Source organism: Callospermophilus lateralis, chromosome 15 (assembly GCF_048772815.1).
Source record: "Callospermophilus lateralis isolate mCalLat2 chromosome 15, mCalLat2.hap1, whole genome shotgun sequence".
Lineage (NCBI taxonomy): Eukaryota > Metazoa > Chordata > Mammalia > Rodentia > Sciuridae > Callospermophilus > Callospermophilus lateralis.
This window is the reverse complement of record NC_135319.1, coordinates 69448388-69470590: the sequence shown is the minus strand read 5'-3', so window position 1 is coordinate 69470590 and position 22203 is coordinate 69448388. Positions and strand designations below refer to the sequence as shown.

General features: G+C 40.7%; 1 protein-coding gene across 2 annotated transcripts; it reads right to left on the bottom strand.

Annotated features, from left to right (window-relative positions):
* Positions 1-48: 48 nt before the first annotated feature.
* On the bottom strand, positions 49-22068 carry As3mt (arsenite methyltransferase). Of its 2 annotated transcripts, XM_076834517.1 has the most exons (11): positions 21959-22068; positions 21689-21744; positions 21333-21460; positions 20085-20235; positions 19128-19264; positions 17560-17629; positions 15677-15758; positions 14553-14684; positions 14086-14228; positions 11029-11163; positions 49-2488 (listed from the first exon to the last, which is right to left on the bottom strand). In XM_076834517.1, coding segments are annotated over exons 1-11 (1140 nt in total). In that variant the 5' UTR covers positions 21960-22068; the 3' UTR covers positions 49-2383. The 2 variants fall into 2 exon arrangements, with proteins under 2 accessions (XP_076690632.1, XP_076690633.1); XM_076834518.1 differs by lacking the exon at positions 14553-14684.
* Positions 22069-22203: the final 135 nt, after the last annotated feature.

The following is a 22203-nucleotide window of genomic DNA, read 5'->3' as shown; positions in this document are numbered from 1 at the left end:
AATAAAATAAAGGTCCATCAACAACTAAAAATAAAAATTAAAAAAACATTTATAGCATGTCTGAATCACTTTAATTATTTTATTTTAATTTCATATTGTCTACTACATACTCTTTTCCAGATTCTAAGTCAAGTACAATTTTTAAAATGTATACTTTGGTTGGACAATAATATATCCAATATGTCATTCTGAGGAAAAGAATGTGAATTTCCAGTCTGGTCTCATTATTCAATATCTTCTTGGGGAACTGAGCATTTAGAATAAGCAAAAAACTAATTCTTCCTCATCCTAAATTTAGAAAGGCCTAATAAACCAATTAACCAGAACACTTTTTCATCATTTCCCTGCTAGTAGGGCCATCTTGTGCTCACGGCTAGCAAAATGTATTTAATCCCAGCTAACCCCTTCTAATGCTGAAGTAGTTATTACTGGCAGACATGGAGCTCTGGAACCAATAAAGCACTGTTCAAAATCAAGCTCACCAAGATGAATAGTGCTTAAAAGGTACCACTAAGGCTGGTGATGTAGCTCAGTGATACTGTGCTTGTCTAGCATGTGCAAGGCCCTGGGCTCCATCCCCGGTACCACAAAACAAACAACAACTACAAAACAAAAACATCTATTCTTTCCTTTGTCTGTAGCAGCAAATAAGAAACTAGAGTTGAACTTACTTAGAAGCCAGAATTTCTTATTTTGAACATCTTTTATTATTTATTTGTTTATTTAGGTGCTGGGGATTGAACCCAGGGCCTTGTGCATGTGAAGCAAGCACTCTACCAACTGAGCTATATATGCTAATCAGGCCAAAAGATTTTCAAACTATTAATAAAAAAAATCAGGCATGGTGACACATACCTATAACCCCAGTAATTTAGAAGGCTGAGGCAAGAGGATCTCAAGTTTGAGGCCAGCCTCATCAACTTAGTGAGGCCATAAGCAACTCACCAGACCTTGTCTCAAAATAAAAGATGAAAAGGGTGGAGAATGTAGCTCAGTGGTTAGGCACACCTGGGTCCAATCCCCAGTACCAAAAAAAAAAAAGTTTTCCTTGGGCCTTGCCAGCTCCCCACGCCCCTGTTCTTATTGCACAGAGCTCAGAGCAACTGGCTGAGGTTTTAAAATCCTTCTTTGGTTGAAGGCTGTTATTTAAAAATGAGTTATCAGCTTCTGAGTTATCTTTTGGCATGATTAGCATTATGACAAGGACCATGACTTATACCTTTTCTGTGTCCCTGGACAAAAACTTCAAAGTACAGCTGGATTTCAACTTACTTAATCACCACCAAATCTCCCCTTAATGTTCTTAACCTTTTTCTTTAACTATGGAATCCAGAACTAAATCCAACACTTTCCTAAAAGTTTAACCAGGGGAGCTTTACAAAGGAGGAGAAAAGCTACCATCTTTACCTTCTCTTAACTCTCCTTAAAAACAATGGGAACTTTATTCCTGATCCACTTAGGATTTCCCACAGATAGTTACTATGCCATCAATCATTAGGGTCAACAATTTTATTCATTGTTTTCTACATTCAACTGCACAAAAAAAAAAAAAAAAAAAAGATAGAAGTATTTGGTTTAAAATCTCACAGGGTGCAGTGGCACACACCTGTAACCCCAGCAAACTCAGGAGGCTGAGGCAGGAGGATCGCAAGTTTGAGGAAAGCCTCGGCAACTTAGCAACACTTATCTCAAAATAAGAAAATAAAAAGGGCTGGGATGTTGTTCAGTAGTAAAGCATCCCTGGGCTCAATCTGCAGTACCAAAAAATGAGTTATTAAGAGCATGCCTATCAAATTTGACTTGCCAATTTTTTTTTAAATTTATTTTTTAGTTTTCGGCGGACACAACATCTTTGTATGTGGTGCTGAGGATTGAACCCGGGCCGCACGCATGCCAGGAGAGCGCGCTACCGCTTGAGCCACATCCCCAGCCCCGACTTGCCAATTTTTTGGCATGATTAACCTGACTTCAGTAGTAGATTTGTTTAGAGAAAACATGGAGAAAAGTCCAAAAGGTGCTGCCCAGCAGGCCAGAAGAAAGATGTTCTTCCTGAGGTCGTCTGCCAACTGTTTCCAAAGCCTTTCTTGCCCCTTGGCCCAGCCATAGGACTGCTTCACTCAGTTCCACTTCTGACCACTAGGTGGCACTAGAACTCTGAATTACTGAAGAAATAGGATAAAACAGCTTAACTAGTCTAAACTTTAGGTGATTTGCTGTGAACCTTTAATCAACACCTTCTAAAATAATTCACTTATTTTTTATGAGTAATCCAAAACATTTTGCCTTTTTTACCATTTATTCCTATGTGCTATGGGGAAGAGCAAGCTAAAAACATGCAGCCTGTTCTTCAGTCTTGTGGTCTCCTAGTTGGTTGTAGATTTATTTAGCAGCTTCTCTTTTTGCCACAGCAGCCTCCAACAACACTGGAGGCACACTTGGACTTTTTGTTAGAATCTTCTGCAAGCTTGAATGGATCTGTGATAATATCCTGTCAAAGGGCAAATCAAAATGAAAGAACAAGTTAGAGAGGTTTTGATGTACCCAACATTTATATTTCCATTTGATATAAATAGATTTACCAGGAAGAGATAAAATTTTACAGTTCCATGGGGTCCTGGGAGTGGCACACATCATTCTACCATAAAGGCACACCTGAATCTTCTACTTTCAAGGTAAATTTCATTTAAATCTTTGGGGGGGTTTTATCCCCTGCTCCCCGCCACCAACCTGGTTGCTGAGGCTTGGACACAGGACCTCCTTCATGCTAGGCAAGCATTCTACCACTGAGTTATAACTCAACGCTAGGTTGGTTGGTTTGTTTTTCTTTTAATGTTAGTTGGTTTGGGTTTTTTTGAGATAGAGTCTCACTAAATTGCTAAGGCTGGCCTTGAACTCACAGTCCTCCTGCCTCAGCCTCCCAGGTAGCTGGGATTATAGGTAGGTGATTCTAGGAAAAATATGACTGTGGAGAGACAGTGCAACAAACTGACTAAACGTGGTGCTGCTGCTTCTAGAACCAGACGTGGGTTCAAATTCACCACTTTCTAGCTGGGTGACCTTGGTGTAGTAAGTTTATCTTTCTGAGCCTCAGTTCTTCATCTGTAAGATGAGGATAATAAAGGTTATTATAAGGGGCAGGTGACTTCAGCACTCTGAGACCCCCTTTCTTCCCTCTGCATTTATGTAATGTCTACTGTGTGTAAGACCCTGTGCAACAGATATTTGTTAATTCTATGTGTGGAGTACCTACTGCCATGAGGACAGTACTAAGGTCAAGTTGTAGAATGTCTTAGACGGCCTTCTGAGGCTGGGCACGGAATTAATGCCTGTAATTCCAGTGATTCAGAAGGATTCCAAGTTCAAGGCCAATCTCAGCAACTTAGTGAGGCCCTCAGCCACTTAGTAAGACCCTGTCTCAAAACAAAAAAATTGGGCTGGGGTTGTGGCTCGGTGGTAGAGCACTTGCCTAGCATGGGTGAGGCACTAGGTTTGATCCTTGGTACCACATAAAAATAAAAACAAATAAAATAAAGGTATTGTGTGTCCATCAACAACTTAAAAATAGAATAAAAATTTTAAAAAGGGCTGGGTTGCGGCTCAATGGTAGAACACCTGCTTAGCAATTGTGAGGCACTGGGTTAGATTCTCAGCACTGCATATAAATAAATAAAATAAAGGTCCATTGAAAACTAAAAAGAATTTTTTAAATAAATAAAAAAAAATTTTAGTTGTAGTTGGACACAATATCTTTATTTTATTTATTTATTTATTATTATGTGGTGCTGAGGATCGAACCCAAGGCTTCACACATGCTAGGCAAGTGCTCTACCACTGAGCCACAACACCAGCCCCGAAATAAAATAAAATTTAAAAAAATAAAAAAAGGACTAGAGATGTAGCTCAGTAGTAAAGTGCCCCTGGTTCAATCCCCAGTACAAAAAAAAAAAAAAAATCTTAGCTAGTTTACATAATAATGGTGTGGGTACAAGACACAAAATGAAGAAATAAACTATAAATAAAATTTTCAGTCCCACAATAATTTATTCACAACTCTTAAACAAAAAGTTGAGAAAACCCCATTCGTTTTTCTGCTTTGTAACTTACTTGATAGCCCAACCTCATCTGGCATTGAAATACTTTGCTGTCTACACCAAATAAAAGTAAAATTCAAAATAAAAATAAACAACAACAACAACAAAAAGGTTTTTATGAGGACTAAATGACATGGTATTTTTTTACTTTTTTTTTGTTTATGTATTTTCTGATAGTAGAGATTGAACCTGGGGTGCTCTATCACTGAGCTACATCCCCAGATCTTTTTTTTTTTTTTTTTTTTTTTAATTTTGAGACAGAGTCTTGGGAAGATGCCCAGTCTGGCCTGGAACGTGTGATACTCCTGCACTCCTCCTACCTCAGACTCCAAATCCCTAGGATTACAGGCGTGTACCACTGCATCCAGCTGACATAGTGTCTTGAACATTCTAATTGCTCCATGAAAATTAGCTCCCCTATGTCACTGCTATCATTACTCATGTTGTTACTGGAATGACTATAACCTGAGGCAATAGTTTATAGCACAAATTCAATTTGTATAATTACAGATGCTACATTTTAGTAACTTTTAATACCAAAATATACTCTATCAGTATTAAAAAAGAAGAAAAGAAAAGGTAGAAAGGTTCTTAAAAAGTCTCCCCTGAGTGAACCCACAGTAAGAGGCAGCACCATTCCTTCCTCCATTGTGGCAACGATGGGGGACAAGTCCACCCGATCCTGGTGCTGGGCAGACACTAGGGTTAATCATCAAAGTCTTCCATAAAAAAAGATAAGAACACCCTCCTCCAAGAGCACAAGGTTACATTTCTAGGTCACACAGCTGTTTGATTTTTTGAATCTTCCTCCAGTATCAATTATTCCCATTTGAAAAACTCGAAACCTGAAATACACCTGGCACAGAAAAGACAAGTGCCACATGATGTCACTCTTATGTGGAATCTAAAAAAAAAAAAAAAAAAAAAAATTATCTTATAGAAGTTGAGAGTGACAGGGTAGTTACAGATGCCCAGGAGAATAGGAGAAACGGAGGGACAGCTATGGGGAAAGGCTGACTATGGATAGTATAGTGGAAGGCCAGGATATTCTGCCGAAATTGGGCATCTGACAAGCCATTTACATCCAGGTGTTTCAAGGACTTGGATAAAAAGCCTTTTTACAACCAGAGTTTGTTCCAAATGCCCTTTGAGAATGGCAAGGTCCTCTCTTCCCCCTCCTCAGCCCTCCTGTCTCCACGGGATATTTACAATGTGGATGAGGCTATGCCAACTTGGGAGACTGAACATGACCAGAACAGGGTGAGACCTGTCACAAATTCTAACAGGAAAAGGGGACAAATAAAAATACGAAAGAAAAGAAATGTAGGGCTGGTTAAGATAACCAGAAAGCAGATGCGGCATGTTTGCTTGGTGCCAGCACCTGCAGAGGAAAGGGAGATAACGTGGCAGTCTTCTAGAAAGATCTTAAGCCTAAACAACAGTACCAACATTACTTATCTATGGAGGAAGATGAGGAACTTCTATGATCCGCCATTGCTACCATGGGTTGGAATCCCCCCACTCCCTGTGACTAGCGGAGCAGAACAAGGGAAAAAACCATCCCTCTACTAGATACGGGCACTGACTGTACACTAATCTGTGGTAACCCAGAATGTTTTCCAGGGTCCTGGGTAATTCTTCTAGATCTGATGTAAAACCATCAGAGTAAAACAAGTATTGTTATACCAAGAAGAGAAGGAGCTCCATGTTTGGGGCAATCTCTCCAGACCCTGAGAGCATTCTTGGGAAAGATACTGTATCAGGAAAGACATCACAGACCTCCATGGGGGAATTCTGACTCAGGGCTTGGGGAGCAAAGGTGACACTGAGGGGGAAGCCAAGCAGGAGCCTGCTAGCCTTTCTGCCCTGAGGTGGGTACGACACACCAGGCAGTTCAAACTGTCAGGTAGACATGCTGAGACTAGAAAAGAGATAAAAGAATCAGGTTGAGAGGTTACAACCTGTCACAGTGCCTCCACTAGCCCTGTCCACTTGGCTAAAAGCCAGATAAAACTTAAGAGAATGGCTGTCAATTATAGGATATTAAACCTGGTGATACATCTGCCTAAGCTTCAGTGCCCAACATTCCCCAGGTAAAAGAAACAGATGCACTCTGCCTTGCTTCTTTTGCACAAAAAGAGACAGAGAGTGGTTGGGTAAACAATAACAACAGTCAACCTTTTCTACCAGAAGTTGCAGGAACCAAACCAGTTGGGAGACATTAATTTGGGTTTGATAAATGAACAGGTTCCAGAGAGAATATCATCACAGCTCTGGAGGAAAACAAATATTTAATAGGGGGTTGTAAAGGTAAATCTGCACCTCCTGGCCCTAATCACAGGGAGTGGGGGAACTCCAACCCTTCTGCTTGAGGGCTACATGGCAAGCGAGAGTGCCATGACATATCATGTGTTTGGGCCCAATTTGGACAGCATATACTGTGAAATGGGTGCCTTGGTCACTGTCAATCTGGCTCAGGAACCCATACATCACACTTAACTGCTCAAGACCTTTGACAGTGGCAGTGTGATAATCTCTCCTGCTAGGAAAGGTTTGCCTGAGACCAACAGACCATTTCCTCATTCGCTATTGTGCCAGCCACATTGTAAGGCCTCCATATACCACCCGGCTGTTGGTACAGACAACCAGCAGCCATGGCCCGTGACTGCCAGCCATACTGCCCTAATTCTGCCATTAGCTGCTCTGTTTTCTTCTGTCTTAAGCCACATGGTACCAGTGGTATAGCAGCCCAGGCACTTGGGTTGCATCTTTTGGATTAATCCATATCCCAGGCATTTTAAGATGTGAGATCTTAGGCCTTGTGAGATCATAGGCCTGCTGTAGCCAGCTAGGGTGGTGAGGCAGTTTCATAGATAATTAGACTCCTTAGCGTCCACAGCTCAGGAACAGTGGGGGGTCTGCCTGATAGCAGGTTGAGGCTAATAAAACAGGCCCCTACCCCTTTACACATGGGCTAGTTTGCCCTGAGACTTAAGTTGACTTCAGGATATTATACATTGCTAGAAATTCTATTCTTAAGAAGGTTTAGTTTTGGGGTTGGGGATGTGGCTCAAGTGGTAGCGCGCTCGCCTGGCATGCGTGCGGCCCGGGTTCGATTCTCAGCACCACATACAAAGATGTTGTGTCCGCCGAGAACTAAAAAATAAATATTAAAAAATTCTCTCTCGGGCTGGGGATGTGGCTCAAGTGGTAGCGCGTTCGCCTGGCATGCGTGCGGCCCGGGTTAAATCCTCAGCACCACATACAAACACAGATGTTGTGTCCGCCGAAAACTAAAAATATTAAATAAAATTAATTATTTTAAAAAAAAAATTCTCTCTCTCTCTCTCCCTCCTCTCTCACTCTCTCTTTAAAAAAAAAAAGAAGGTTTAGTTTCTTTCTAGAGTTGAGACTAAAAACCTACAGGTAACTTTCATCCTCTTTCTTTCCCGAGAGCTCAACTCACGCCACTTGCTGTACAGATGTCATCTAACTGCATTGGCAAGCTTGGTACAGGAGACCTAGAGCCTGCCTGTGGGCTATCCCTACACAGACCTGTATATTCTTACCATACTGGGTAAAGGGAAGGTTTGCACTTATCTTGTACCATGCCTAGAATCAAATTGGTCTTATATGACCAGACTACCCCTAGGAACACCAGGGGATGACCCAGGGTCCTGGATCTCCTGGGGGTAGACAGCCCATTTCTTCATGCATAAGTGAATACACAGTACAATCTTCACCAGTTAACAAGGTATCATTGATGCAATGGAATCAGATAGAATCAGTAGAGAATGAGGTCCCCAGCTACCTGCAGGGACAGGAGGAGGACTGTGCAGATAACCTTGAGGCAGAACCTGGAATGTCCACTGCCTCTCCCCTGACAAGTGAAGGTGGACTACTCTTGTGATTCCAGTGTCAAGGGAAGAGGGTATGTGTGTAAGGCTATAAGAGTTGGAGTAAGGGATGAAATGCATGGATTCTGCTTGACAGCAGCAGCCATGAGTCATAACCACCAATATTGCCCCAGGGTAGCCCTAGTCAGTTTTTTCTACATAGTTTCTTAGCAAAGTACCACGGGACAATACCATTAGAATGGTATGGTAGAGTTTTACAACGGAACCCTGGGATGTCCCTGACTATTTGCTACTAGCTTAAGATAAAACAGGTACATTCTAGTTAGGATGAGGTCATTTTGGTCCTAACACATATATATGCTCCTCTTTCTAACCCAAATTTTGAGGATCCACCTCATATTGTTGATGCTCAAGATCATACCTTCACTCAGTAATTTCCCCAATAAATGGCATTTTGTGCAATTCTGGATCTGTCTGTCTCTCTTTCTTTGGTCCCACAGCACTATGGGGCTCGTCCTCATATAGAGACCAGGTTGTTCCATAACAGGACTCTAAAAGACTATTTATGAGGTAACAAAACAGGGAGGAAAAACATATAAGAAATACTTGTACAATACACTCAAAGTATTCAAAATTACTACAAAATACTAGCAACAAGAGCTGGGAATGGAGCTCAGTAGAGCACTTGCCTAGCATGCAGGAGGCCTTGGGTTCCATACACAGCACTATTTAAAAAAAAAAAAAAAAAAACAGAAAAGAAAAATTCATAGAAAGAGATTACAGAATTTCTGAGACCAGGGCCAGGGGATAGAACACATGGGAGAACAACAAAAGAATTCTGCAAAAGATTCTAGTTAGAACTCAAATACTTAGAACACAGGTCTAAGCAACCAAGACTATTACTGTATTCAATCCATAATTATGCCTGCTGTTTCTTGGGTATGTACTCTGTGCCAGGCACTGGGAGAGGCATTTCATTTGTTCCTAATGACCTGAGGGAAGAAGCTATTACTTCCCTAATACACATAAAGTTTGAGGAGGTTAGGTCACTTATCAAGATCAGAGCTGAGTGACAAAATAGCATTTATACTTTGGAATCCAAGGCTTGTGTGCTTGACCACCATGCTATGCTACCATCCTGCCCCAGCAACATCAGAATCTCATTTTCTTGGGCTTCCAAGGTTCAGTGCCTTGAGGTGTACCATTGTTAGGACCTGGTAACTATTGGGAGCAGCCCTGGCAGACAAAAGCAAGCTTGTAATCCATTATTAAGCCTATTCTAAACAAAACAATATTACAAATGAATGAAGGGACAGTAAAATAATTATGAGAGCATGAATGGGAGAAAAGGACACTTGTATCTGCCACAACTACTTATCTGCCTTCTTCATAGAGTAGTTGTGAGAGATTACTTGGCATAAGTTGAGATAAAATACTTTAGAAAATACTATATCAATATAACAGTTACTAGAATAATTCTAAATATAAAGCTAAAATATTTTAGAAAATAATCTTTTTTGTGTGTGTGTATGTATGTATGTACTAGGGATTGAACCCAGGGGTGCTCTACAACTGAGCTACCTCCCCAGGCTCCCCTCCAACACTTTTTGAGACAGTCTCATTAAGTTTCCCAGTCTGGCCTTGAACTTGCAATCCTCCTGACTTAGCCTCTGGAGTCACAAAGATCACAGACAAGAGCTGCCAAAGCCCAGCTTCATTTTAAAATACAGTGGACTACTGTCCCAAATACACATTTAAGAAATTAGGATACAGTGGAGAAATGATGATTATTCAATAAATAAGAAAAGTTGAACTAGTTAATATCAGGGAAAAAAATTTGGGGGACAGGATAAAGGATATATACTATTGAGTGTGAATGCAGAGGGGCAACACAGTGAGTGGAAGCCCTTCTGAGTGCAGGGTCTGCCACTTGTCCAAGGGACCACAATTGGGAATATATTTGATTCCATAGCCATTGGAGATGAGCTGCTTCTCAGCCACCAAATTCATCCACATTAAACTAGGTAAAACCCTAATTCTTTGAGATGTATATTATCTGGGAAACTTGATCTTGGACCTACACAGAACCTCAATTACATGTTCTTTGTTCTGCAACTTGGTATGAATGGACATGATGACTACTAGTCCATGTGAACCCTGCCTGTTGTCCCCTGGGACTTCACAAAGCACTTCACATACTCGCATGGGGCCTAGACTAGGGATCAGTCTATGAGATCAGACATATGGACATTCACTTGGAAAGCACTGATTCCAAATTCCCTTAGAGTAACGCATGCAAGTAACAGGTTGCATATATATTATCATCCCACCTCAATATTTATGCTAAAATAAATTCCAAAAAGGATTTAAAAATTTAAATGTGAGCCACGCCTGGCGGTGCACATCTCTAATCCCAGCTACTCAGGAGGCTAGGGCAGGAAGATCACAAGTTTGAGGTCAGCCAGGGAAAATTGGTGAGACCCTGTCTCAAAAATAAAGAAATAAAAAGACTGGGGATGTAGCTAAGAGGTAGAATGCTCCTGGGTTCAATTTCCAATACCACAAAAAATGTTAAGTTAAATTGTGAAAACAATAAACTTCTGATCTTAGATTTGGCAATGGATTCTTAGACATGACACCAAAAGCACAAGCAACAAAAGAAAAAATAGATAAACTGGAGTTCATCAAAATTAAAATACTATTTATTTATTTATTTGGTACTGAGTATTGAATTTAGGGGTGCTTTACCACAGAGCTACATCTCCAGGTCTTTTGTGTGTGTGTGTGTGTGTGTGGTGCTAGTGATCAAACCCAGGGCCTTGTGCATGCGAGGTAAGCACTCTACCAACTGAGCTATATCCCCAGCCCCTCCAGTTCTTTTTATTTATTTATTTATTTATTTTCATTTTTATTTTTTTGATACAAGGTCTTGCTAAGTTGCTGAGGCTGGCTTTGAACTTGTGATCCTCCTGCCTCAGACTCCCAAGCCCCTAGAATTACAGGCATATGCCACTGGGCCCAGCTGCATGATGATTTTTTAAAATGGTTCTCTGAGGCAGGGAACTGAAAGTCACACCAACCTTTGACTCTAACACAAAACAGCCTCCAGATGCTGGCGACTTGTCTTCAATTGGTCTGAAGAGAAAATCTTGAGCAAATCGTGAATTCTTCAAGACAGCTGCTGTGTCTTCATCTACTTCAACAATTTCACCTTCCTAAAGAGCAGCATAAAACAAATATTTGTCTCATTAGAAGGAAAATGCCCAGAAGTTTTACTAATGGTTGTATTTTAGGATTAAAAGACCACACCATACCTTCTGATGTAGCTTTCTCTCATGTTCAGACCCTGCTACTAATTTCATGTGTATTCGTAGATGAAACTGAACAGTTTCATAATTAATCTTTCTTTGGTGACAGTGCTAAAGAAGGACATTTATTGTTCCAGTATCTCAGACAGATGTAGAAATCACTGCTGAATATCACTGAATTTATAACTAAAGGATGGGCTTTGGATGAGTGGTTTTTAAATAGTATTTCCTTGAGTCCCAGAGTGCCTGGGAGGTATGGGTTATGTAAAGCAATGCCTGACACATGGTATTTTTTTTAAACAATTTACTTTTATATATATATGTGTGTGTGTGTGTGTGTGTGTGTGTGTGTATGTGTATGTATATGTATGTGTGTGTATATACACACACACACACACACACACACACACACACACACACACACACCTTTATTTTATTTATTTTTATGTGGTGCTGAGGATCAAATCCAGGGCCTTGCACGTGCTAGACAAGTGCTCTACTGCTAGCCACAACCTCAGCCCCTGACACATGGTATTTTAAAGGAGATTTTTTTTTAAATGCTATTAAAATGTTGTTTTGAAAGCCCCTAGAGCAGATAATGATCTCAAAGTCCTTTCCACTTTGCTATGCAACTCCACAGGACCTGACTGTACACCAAGTAGCAGGAGGTCCTTGAAGCAACACTGAGGGTTCCACTCCACCAGTGTGTAATAATCATGAAGATAATATTTGGATCAAAAACTCAGAAGATGAAGACAGTTGAATTCTTCTATCTTTGGAACAAATAATGGCTGCACCTTGTTTACTGATATTTCAGTATATATGTACCAGGTATTTTGCTATATTATTGTTAATCTCTACAGAAACTTAGCAAAATTGGTTATTATTATTCCTACTTTATAGTAGAGCAAACTGCTCTATTATAATTTTGGTGACTTATTCTAGTTTACCCAAATAATAAACATCAGAGCCAGAATTTGAACCCAGGTATCTGATTCCAAAGTCAATACTTTTCCATCTTTAGAAAACAAAGTCTACCCTACAAAGAGTAAATTGAAGTTAGTGTTATCATTAAACTCTAAAACTCTTGAGTTCCATGATGCAGTTAAAACTGCCAGGCACAGTGGTGCATTCCTGTAATCCTAGTGGCTCGGGAGACTGAGACAGGAGGATCGCAAGGTCAAAGCCAGCCTCAGCAATTCAGTGAGGTGCTAAGCAACTCAGTGAGGCCCTGTCTCTAAATAAAATACAAAATAGGGCTGGGAATGTGGCTCAGTGGTCAAGTGCCCCCGAGTTCAACCCCCAGTACCAAAAAAACAAAACAAACAAAAAAAAACCCCCCTGAAATACTGTTATGTAGTGCTTCTGTTCTTTTCCATCTCACTTCTCTATAGGAAAATTTTTTCTTTTCCTTTTTTTTTTTTTTTTCCCTTTTTTGGCACTTGGGATTGAACCCAAGGGCATTTTATCACTAAGCTACATCCCCAGTAATTTTGATTTTTTAAAATTTGGACAGGGTCTCATCTTGACACAGGTAATTTCATCAGTGTACTTACACACATCTGGGTGTATAGCCTACTACACATCTAGGCTATGTGCTGTGTAGGTGTATATACACATAATACATATACTTATTGCTCCCAGGGTCATGATGAATGAAACAATACAAGATTAAATCAAGCACAAAATAAAATAAAATCAAAAGAGTAAACAATGAGATATATGCACATGTTACTGGAATAATGCAACATATTCTTTTACAGTAAACTTTTTTTCTTTAAGAAGTATACTTTAAAATATCAATAAAAGGGCTAGGGATATGGCTCAGTGGTAAAGTGCTTTCCTAACATGCAAAAGGTCCTGGGTTCAATCTCTAGCACTGAAACAAATTTTTTTTCAATAAAAAGTAAAATATAGTAAATATGTGAACCAGTAATATCATCATCATTTATCACCATTATCAAATATTATGTTCTATACATAATTATATTTGCTATACTTTTACAGGACTGGCAGAAGAGTAGGTTTGTTTATATATACAACAGGAGAAACATATTAGTAATATGTTGTGCTATGACTTTATGATTGCTACATTGTCTCTAGGTGACAAGAATTTTTTACCCACCTGCCCTAGTTATAATCTTATGGGACCATTGTTATATCTACAGTCTGCTCTTGACTGAAACATTGTTACACAGCACATGACCACATGGGTATATGTACATATATATATACATACAGATGTACAGATATTTGTACAAACAGCTGAAGCAAACATGACAAAATGTTCTCAATTGCTGAAATAGGTACTGGGTATATAGGTATTCACTGAATTTTTAAATTTTTTTTTATTTTTCTGTATTTAAAAACATTTTTTTATAACAAATATAGAGAAAGTACTTTTTGACTTCACTTACAAACAGCCAGGAGCTAAAGAGGCTGAAGTAGGAATACCCCAAGTTTGAAGCCAGCCTCAGCAACTTAGTGAGACTTTAAGTATCTCAGAAAGACCTGTCTCTAAATAAAATATTTATAAAGGACTGGGAATGTGGCTTAGTGGTTAAGCACCCCTGGATTTAATCCCTAGTACCAAAAAAAAACCCAAAAAAACAAACAACAACAACAAAAAAAATCTATAAAAATAAGACATAATGCAAGGCCAAGAAAACGTGCCTGAAGCAAGAACAAGAGTAGAAAGACTGCCAGAAGCCGTGGACATCTTCCTTCCTCCTGCAGTGCTAGGGTTTGACACAAGATCTCTCACTTGCTAGACAAGAAGCACTCTACCACTGACCTACCTGCCCCAGTACCATGTGTGTTTTTATTTACCTTAAATGTGAAATTTGCATCAAATATTAATTGTTTTTCATGTCCTGTGATTCCTCCATTGTAAACAGTTTGGCATCTTTCAGTTTGTCCAGTGTTAGGGAGTTTGAAGAGGCGAAATGTGGCCGAAACAAAACGACAATCACCTAAAAAGAGATACCCATGGTTCACCTCCAGGACTCCAACAGCATTATTTTGCTCAGCACATGAGGATAGAACATTTCATAAAGATGATATTCTTCTTTGTATTCTGCCAACTACCTTTCTGAGCACTTCGTTCTACTTATTGAATGACTTCAAAATGATTTATTAAATATCAAATTTTTGGAGGGGGTGGACATTATTCAGGAGACATGATAGACGTTTCCAGATGACAAAGTCTCCCCTGGGAGAATCACTCAGTAGACAGTAATAACCAAATTTAAACCATTCAGGCTGCAATTATAATAGTCCCTTCTGTTTTTCCTTACCAATAATTCTTTCAAGTTCCTTATTTTGAATTGTAATGAGATTGGCAGTGACTAAACGTGGAGGGCAGAATCCAATTTTTTGGGCAAGGAAGAAAAGATCCTTCCAGTACAAAGCACCACCTAGGCACTCACCTTAAAAAAAATACATAATTAATCAATTCATAAAGCAGTAATGAAGAAACTAATACTCATACAATTACTTATGACATAATATTAATTAAAACCTAAGGGGGCTGGGGATGTGGCTCAAGTGGTAGCGCGCTCGCCTGGCATGCGTGCGGCCCAGGGTTCGATTCTCAACACCACATACAAACAAAGATGTTGTGTCCGCCGATAACTAAAAAAAAAAAATATTAAAAAATTCTCTCTCTCTCTCTCTCTCTCTCTCTCTCTCCTCACTCTCTCTTAAAAAAAAAAACAAACAAAAACCTAAGGCCTAGAAACAGAAACTAAGATAAACATCCTCCAAGGCTTAGAAACTCCTGATTAAAACTGCATATTGTTGCCAGGCGCAGTGGCGCACACCTGCAATCCCAGTGATCAAGCGGCTGAGGTAGAGTATCACAAGTTCAAGGTCAACTTCAGCAACTTATAGTGAGACCCTGTCTCAAGTCTGGAGACATGGCTCAGTGGTAGAACCCACACTGCCTGGTACACTCCCCAGAACCACAAAAACAAAACAAAAAATAAAAACAACTTTTAATTTCATAGACTGACCACAAAAATGCATTAATATTTTCAACTTCCAGAGACTCCATTAAAGTGACAATAAAGGCGTAAGCAACATAACAGTGATGAGAACATTAAGGGGACTTAGGGGGCATGGACTCTGTCTGGTTGCCACACTGTATTTTTCCAAGTATTTTTCACATTCTTTACCCCATTTAATCTTCATAACAGCCAGACTGTATTATTATTTACATTTCACAGTTTGGAAAGCAACAACTTTAGAGATTAATTAATTTGCCCAAGATCACATCCCTTTTGAGTGGCAAAGGAAAAGAATGGAACCTCAGCCTCCAGGCCTTACCCCATCTGATCTCACATCAGATACCCTCATTCTGGAAGGACGGATCTCTGTACATAATCATCTACCTTAAAACAAAACAACCAAGAACACCTACCCCATAAAACTTTGTGTGTCTTGATTTCTTCTGGCAATTCAAGGCTAGCATAGACGTCACTGAAATATAGCTCCCCACCGTGCTGAAACACAACAGTGTTAGTCCAAGCAAGGTTAAAGATTAAATTGATCCCAGATAACGAGAAAATGGATGAGGGCACAAGATCAATTTCAAAAACCCACGCAAGTGTTTGAGCTGACCACGCTGACCCTTTGTGAACAAATAACAGCTGCTTCCCTCACTGCAATCAATAACCAAAATCTTTTTTTTCAGTGCCCTATCCAACAGGCGATAAAATCACTTTGAACAAGTGTCTTCCTTCCTTTAAGTGTCTTTCTCTTAAAGATGCTTGGATTGCGTCAATTTTTAACCAATCTGAACAATTAGAGGCCCAGGTGGTTGTAAAACTAACAGAAGATTTAACAGTATTCATAGATTCTCAGCCATTAACAATTATATAACTTTCTGTAATGTTATTATTATACATTATATTTTTAAAATATTAGGCTGGGGGTGTAGCCCAGAAGTAGAGTGTTTGCCAGTCATGCATAACACCCTGGGGTCAATTTCCAATGCAAAAAAAAAAAAGTTGTTCTTCTAATCCAAGGCAAATAAGTGATTCAGAACTTATGAATTTATTTAGCTGATTTCAAAAGCATAGAGGTACCAAGAGCAGTGGTGCACACCTGTAATCCCAGCAGCGTGGGAGGCTAACGCAGGAGGATAGTGAGTTCAAAGCCAGCCTCAGCAAAAGCAAGGCACTAAACAACTCAGTGAGACCTTGTCTCTAAATAAAATAAAAAATAGGGCTGGGGATGTGGTTTAGTGTTCAAGTGCTCCTAAGTTCAATTCCCACTATCCAAAAAAAAAAAAGTATAGAGGTCTATATTCTATAAAGTTTACCTTTTACTAAGCACATGTTGGTGAAGATAGCTGGTATATAAAATGGCACATTAACAAAGACATTGTGAGATCATTTCTACCTATTTTCATTTGAACTGTATTATAGTATTATATTTTAATTTCTCTAAACTAAAACTAAAACTCTCAATTTTTTAAAAGGCCTGGTACGCAACCCAAGGCCTCGTGCATGCCAAGCAAGTGCTCTACACTGACCTAAATCCCTAGCCCCCCAAATCTCAGAAGTTTGTGTCTTTTAGCACAAAAACCCATCTCATGACACACAGGAAGGCTGTGCAGCTCCTCCAAGTTTTCCTTTTAGAAAGACATTAATGTGGGCTGGGGATGTGGCTCAAGTGGTAGCACGCTCGCCTGGCATGCGTGCGGCCCAGGTTCGATCCTCAGCACCACATACAAACAAAGATGTTGTGTCCACCGAAAACTAAAATAAATAAATAAATAAATATTAAATAATTCTCAACTATATTTGAAAAGGAGTAATAAAATAAACATACATAATTTTAAAAAGAAAGAAAGAAAGACATTAATGTAAAAGTTCCATCTTCTCTAACTTCCCAAAGATCTGAAATCCTGGGAGATAAGAAATCAATAGCTCTGAGAAACACTGCACATTCTAGCAGACAGAATATTCATAGCAACCTTTCAGTAAGGCCAAAGGTTCCTACAGCTCTGCACAAATATGCTAGGATCACATCCAGCAGCAAGCACAAAAAATTAATAAGGCAAAGATTTTAATGTGTTCAATGACAATCATGACACACAGACTTGATATCTTATGCAAACTGAGAAGGAAAAGAAGCTGCATCTAGGGAGTTTTGCCACTCTACATTTTTGCCACCCTTTTTAAATTTGGTGGATATGTTTAAAGAGATTGAGCCCTCAGTTTAAGGAGGAAAGAACAAAACTGATTCCATCAGCACTCAATGATGTTTGAAGATCATTTATGTCACCCCTCCCCTCACCTTCAGGACTCGATACACTTCCTGCAGCACTTGTTCTTTATCAGGCACAAGGTTAATAACACAATTGGATCTGAAAAAAGAAAAGATGTTAAAGGACTCAAATTTTTTATGTTCCTAAAGGTAGTTCCCATTTTGTCAAAACTACACCATTCTTCTGAATGCCCCCTTCCTCTCTTCCCTGCATTCAACTTTTTTTGCAAGGCAAGGGAGATAGGGAGTGTTTAAAATTCCAACTGTTATCAAGTAATAATGTACAGAAAAAAATAGGAGGCACTGCTGCATGAGTGGCACACGCGTATAATCCCAGCAATTTGGGAGACTGAAGCAGGAGGACTGCAAATTCAAGGCCAGCCTCAGCAACATAAAAGATCCTGTCTCAAAATAAAAAATATAAAAGGGCTGGGGATGTGGCTCAGTGGTTAAGTGCCCCTGGGTTCAATCCCTGGTATGTATAAATAAATAAATAGGGCTGGGGATGTGGTTCAGTGGTAGAATGTGCCTCCGTTCAATCCCTAGTACACACATTAAAAAAAAAAAAAAAGAGAGAGAGAGGAAAAAAAGGAGGCAGGGTTCTTATTTGTTTTGCCCTAATGCTAAACAAGCAACAAGATGAAACCTGGGACAAGCATTTCTTAAGCCACAAGTGAATAAACTAAGTTCCTTGAAGGCAGTTCTCCTAATGCTGTCACTTAGGAATGATTTGACAACAACTCAGAAGAAAACATAAAATCCTATAATTTGCCATCAAAATACTACGGTCATGAGCCATATAACATTTTGGGGGATGGATAGACTACATATATTTAATATGATGGTGGTCTCATAAGGTTATAATTGAACTGAAAATTCTTATTGCCTAGTGACATTGTAGCATAGTAACATAGCACAACACACTACTGGTGTGTTTGTGGTAATGCTGGTATCAAACCTACTGCACTCATATAAAAATAGAGCACAAACAATTGTATATAGTGCGTGGTACCTGATAATAATAATGAACAACAATGTTATTGGTTTATGTAATTACTGTACTATTGATCATTAGCACATACTCTCACTTAACAAAGAAGACGTTTACTATTAAATGGTATGCCACATTACCCCAGCAGCAGCCTTATACATCTCCTCTGTACCCTATCTCCATCACATCATTTTTTTATATGCTGGATTTCATTTCATGTTGCTTTGTTCATCTTGGTCCCAGAGGCAATAGGCTATTCACACAATAAGAAAATTGCCTACAGTGCATTTTTCAGAATGTGTTCTGTCATTAAGAAGCTCATGACTCTACTAAAGATAGTAGGTCAGTGTGTGTTGTATGAGCAGATTTGGTCTAGCTGATCTTTTGGGCTCACTGGATTATGGTTTGGTTTAAAGTAAATTATCTTGAGCTAGTGCGTTCTGCTGCCAATGGACCATGAGCAACTCAGATCAGTTCCTTTCCTTAATGAGGCTATGCTAAGTTTAGTTTTGTGCCCTAAGTGAGAGTCAGTTCAGCAAAAAGTGGTGGCATTTGTGTGTTCTACAGGAAATAGGCTTTACTCATAACTGTAAGGACATAGACCTACATAACAATGTCATAACTTTCATTCTGAATTCCAGCTTCTGCCAACTTCTCAATGTAGCCATGAATAAAAGTCACATTGGATGTCTGAAAGCCATATTTTTCCATGTGATAGTCAAGGTATTTTTTAGCCACTTCTACCTAAAGAAAGAAAAATATAGATTTCATAATCAATATTTAAAAAAAATAGCACATTTTCTCTAAAATTTTACTATTACTAGTGAAATACACTTTCCCAAGAAGTATATTTCTTTCTTCTTTCTTCTTTTTTTTTTTTGGCAGGGGGGCTTTATTTTTTAAATTTGTTTTTCTTAGGTGTACATGACAGTAGAGTGTATTTTGACATTATATATACATGGAGTATAATATTCTAATTAGGATCCCATTCTTGTGGTTGAACAGGAAGTGGAGTTACATTGGTCTTTTATTCATATATGGGCATAGGAAAGTTCTGTCCTATTCTTACTACTGTCTTTCCTATTCCCATACCCCCTCCCTTCTCTTCATTCCCCTTTGTCTAATCCAATTAACTTCTATTCTTCCTCCCCAGTATATTTCTTGTATTCTTGGATAAGTATGCAAGATTCCTATGGACCTTGAAGGATATGCTACATACTAGCACATAAACTCTCAGTTACATGGGTCTTGCTTGAATAACCCCTTAATTCAATGATAATCATTCAAGTCAGATTGAGAAGGAAAGAAAAGATGAAACTTCATTGGGTCATCATGATATTCATATATCAGATCAAATCTCTGGCTTGGTATTCTCTTAGAAGAGCCGCTAATGGTCAAAGTCCTCAGCCTCCAGGACAAGAGGCACTAAAGGCACAATTGATCATTGCTAAATAGCACAATTGATAATTAAAATTATCCCTAGAGTTACAAAGTAACCAACTTCATCCCTCCAAGAATGCACTGGAGAATTCTTTCCTCCTTGTCCTCCAAATCTTTGCCTTACCTGGCCTTCAGTCATGTCTATGCCTGTGACATGGCCCTTCTCACCAACCAGTTGGCTAAGTGCATAGCAATCTCTGCCACTTCCACTACCCAAATCCAAAATCCAGCAGTTTTCCAGACACTCAGGGATGACCAGACCACAGCCATAATACCTGAGAAATAGAAACTACAGGTTTTTTCCCGTAGACTACTAGAAGATATGAAAACACTAAATCTTACACCTTCCTCTTTTTCTTCTTTTCTCTTATCACTCATTCATATTTCTATTTAGTTGTTTAGTCTCCCCCTCTAAATTGGAAGCTGCAAGAAGGCTGGGACCACATCTGCTTTCCCACAGTATTTTTGGGCACTGAGCTAGGTATTACATTTTAAATAAACCATCTAAAATATTTGCTGAATAAACACATTTGGAGCCAGGTGCTGTGGTGCACACCGGTAATCCCAGCTACTCAGGAGGCTGAGGCAGGAGAATCCCAAGTTCAAGGACAGCCTCAGCAACTTAGCAAGATAATGTCCCAAAACTAAAATTTAAAAAAAAAAGGCAGAGCTCAGTGGTACAGCACTTGCCTAATATAAATGCCAGGTTCTGGGTTCAATCCCCAGCACCACAAAAGAATAATATTTGGACATTAGCTGCTTAGCATCTAATTCAGGCCCAGGACTGAGCTAATTTTTGAGGAAAAAAATTCTGTCCCCCAGGTGCATTTACTCTAACTTGGAAGGTGAAACATAAGCACAGAAAACATTTTTCATGATTAATTGACAAACTGAGTGTCACAGGAGTGAGTGCCATAGCAGTTTGGGAAGAAGGTGCTCAAGGATTAGAGGCTTCCTAAAGTGGGTAGGACATTAGTGAGGTGCTGGAGGGCTAGAGCTGGGAAGATGGAAAGAAAAAGGAAGGCTCTCCACATTGATAATTGCTCGCTGGCCAGGCAGTGCTGATGGCAGTGAGAAAGGAACGGTCAGAGGGAGCCAAAGCCAGTTAGGAAGGGAGGGCCATACTATGGACAGTCTTGAAGGTCGGGTTCCAGGAATATGACTGTGTCCTGTAATGGGAAGGGAGGAAGGAGTGTCTTTGGAGGTTCTTAAAACAGAGCAGTTAAGATGATCAGTGCTGAACTTTGGGAGGCTTGCAATAGACAAGGCAAGCAGGGTGACCTGGTGGAGGTGGCTTAATTCCTTAATGCCTGGCATCACTATCTTTTGGGAAAGCTACAGTCTGGAGGCTTCATGGGTCAGGGAATTCTACCTTAAGGTAACTTCTTCGTGCACATTCTGCAGGGCTTCCCTGATGTGCTTGGGTACAGGCCTGGCCACGGTGACGCAGGCGTTAGTCTGGAGGTCCTTCGATGTCTTCAGCACCTGCCCGTAGTAGTTCTAACCCAGGGTGGAGATGGGTGAAGCGGGGAAAGGGTGTCTGCAGGAGAGGGCTCCACCACCAACCCTACCCTCCCTCCCAGGCCTGGCTGACCTTTGCCCCCTGGCAAAGCTCCAAGCCTGGTTTAGCGCTCCTAGGGGGCAGGAGTAGGCCTCGCGGGCTTCCAAAGGCCTGGGCTCTTGCCTAGCGGAGTCCCTGCGGGCCCTTCCTGGCCCTACCGCTCCCACCTGCACGTCCTTCCGGATGTCGGCCTTCTGGCTCTCAGCGTCGCGGGGGGCGGCCACTGTCAAGGGAGGAAAGGGAGCTGGAAGAGTGAAGGTGGGGGGCGGGCTCGGGCGGGGGCGACGGGTCGGAGGGCTGGCTGAGGGGCCGGCGGCGCGCCTCGCGGGGGGCGGAGGTCTTGCAGGGGACGGCGGGCGGCTCCCGCGTGGCAGTGGCGGGGCGGGGGCAGGAGAAGGGGCTGCGGCCTGGCCTGAGGGCGAGGGGCGCGCACTCACTGTCTCACGGGCTTCAGGGCGAGGACCTGTGCTCGCCAGCTCGGCCCCGGCACGAGGCCCCGCCCTGGCGCCGCCGGCGGGATCCCGACCCAACCCCGGACGCGGGCGGGAACCGGGCCGGAAGGCACCCCACCGCCCCTTGCCCTGCCCCCCGCCCTGCGCCGCTGTCCTCGCGTCGCCTCCCAGGCCTGCTGGAGCCAGTCCCCCGGAGGTTGCCTTCGGTGGTTACAGCATCTGCTGTATGC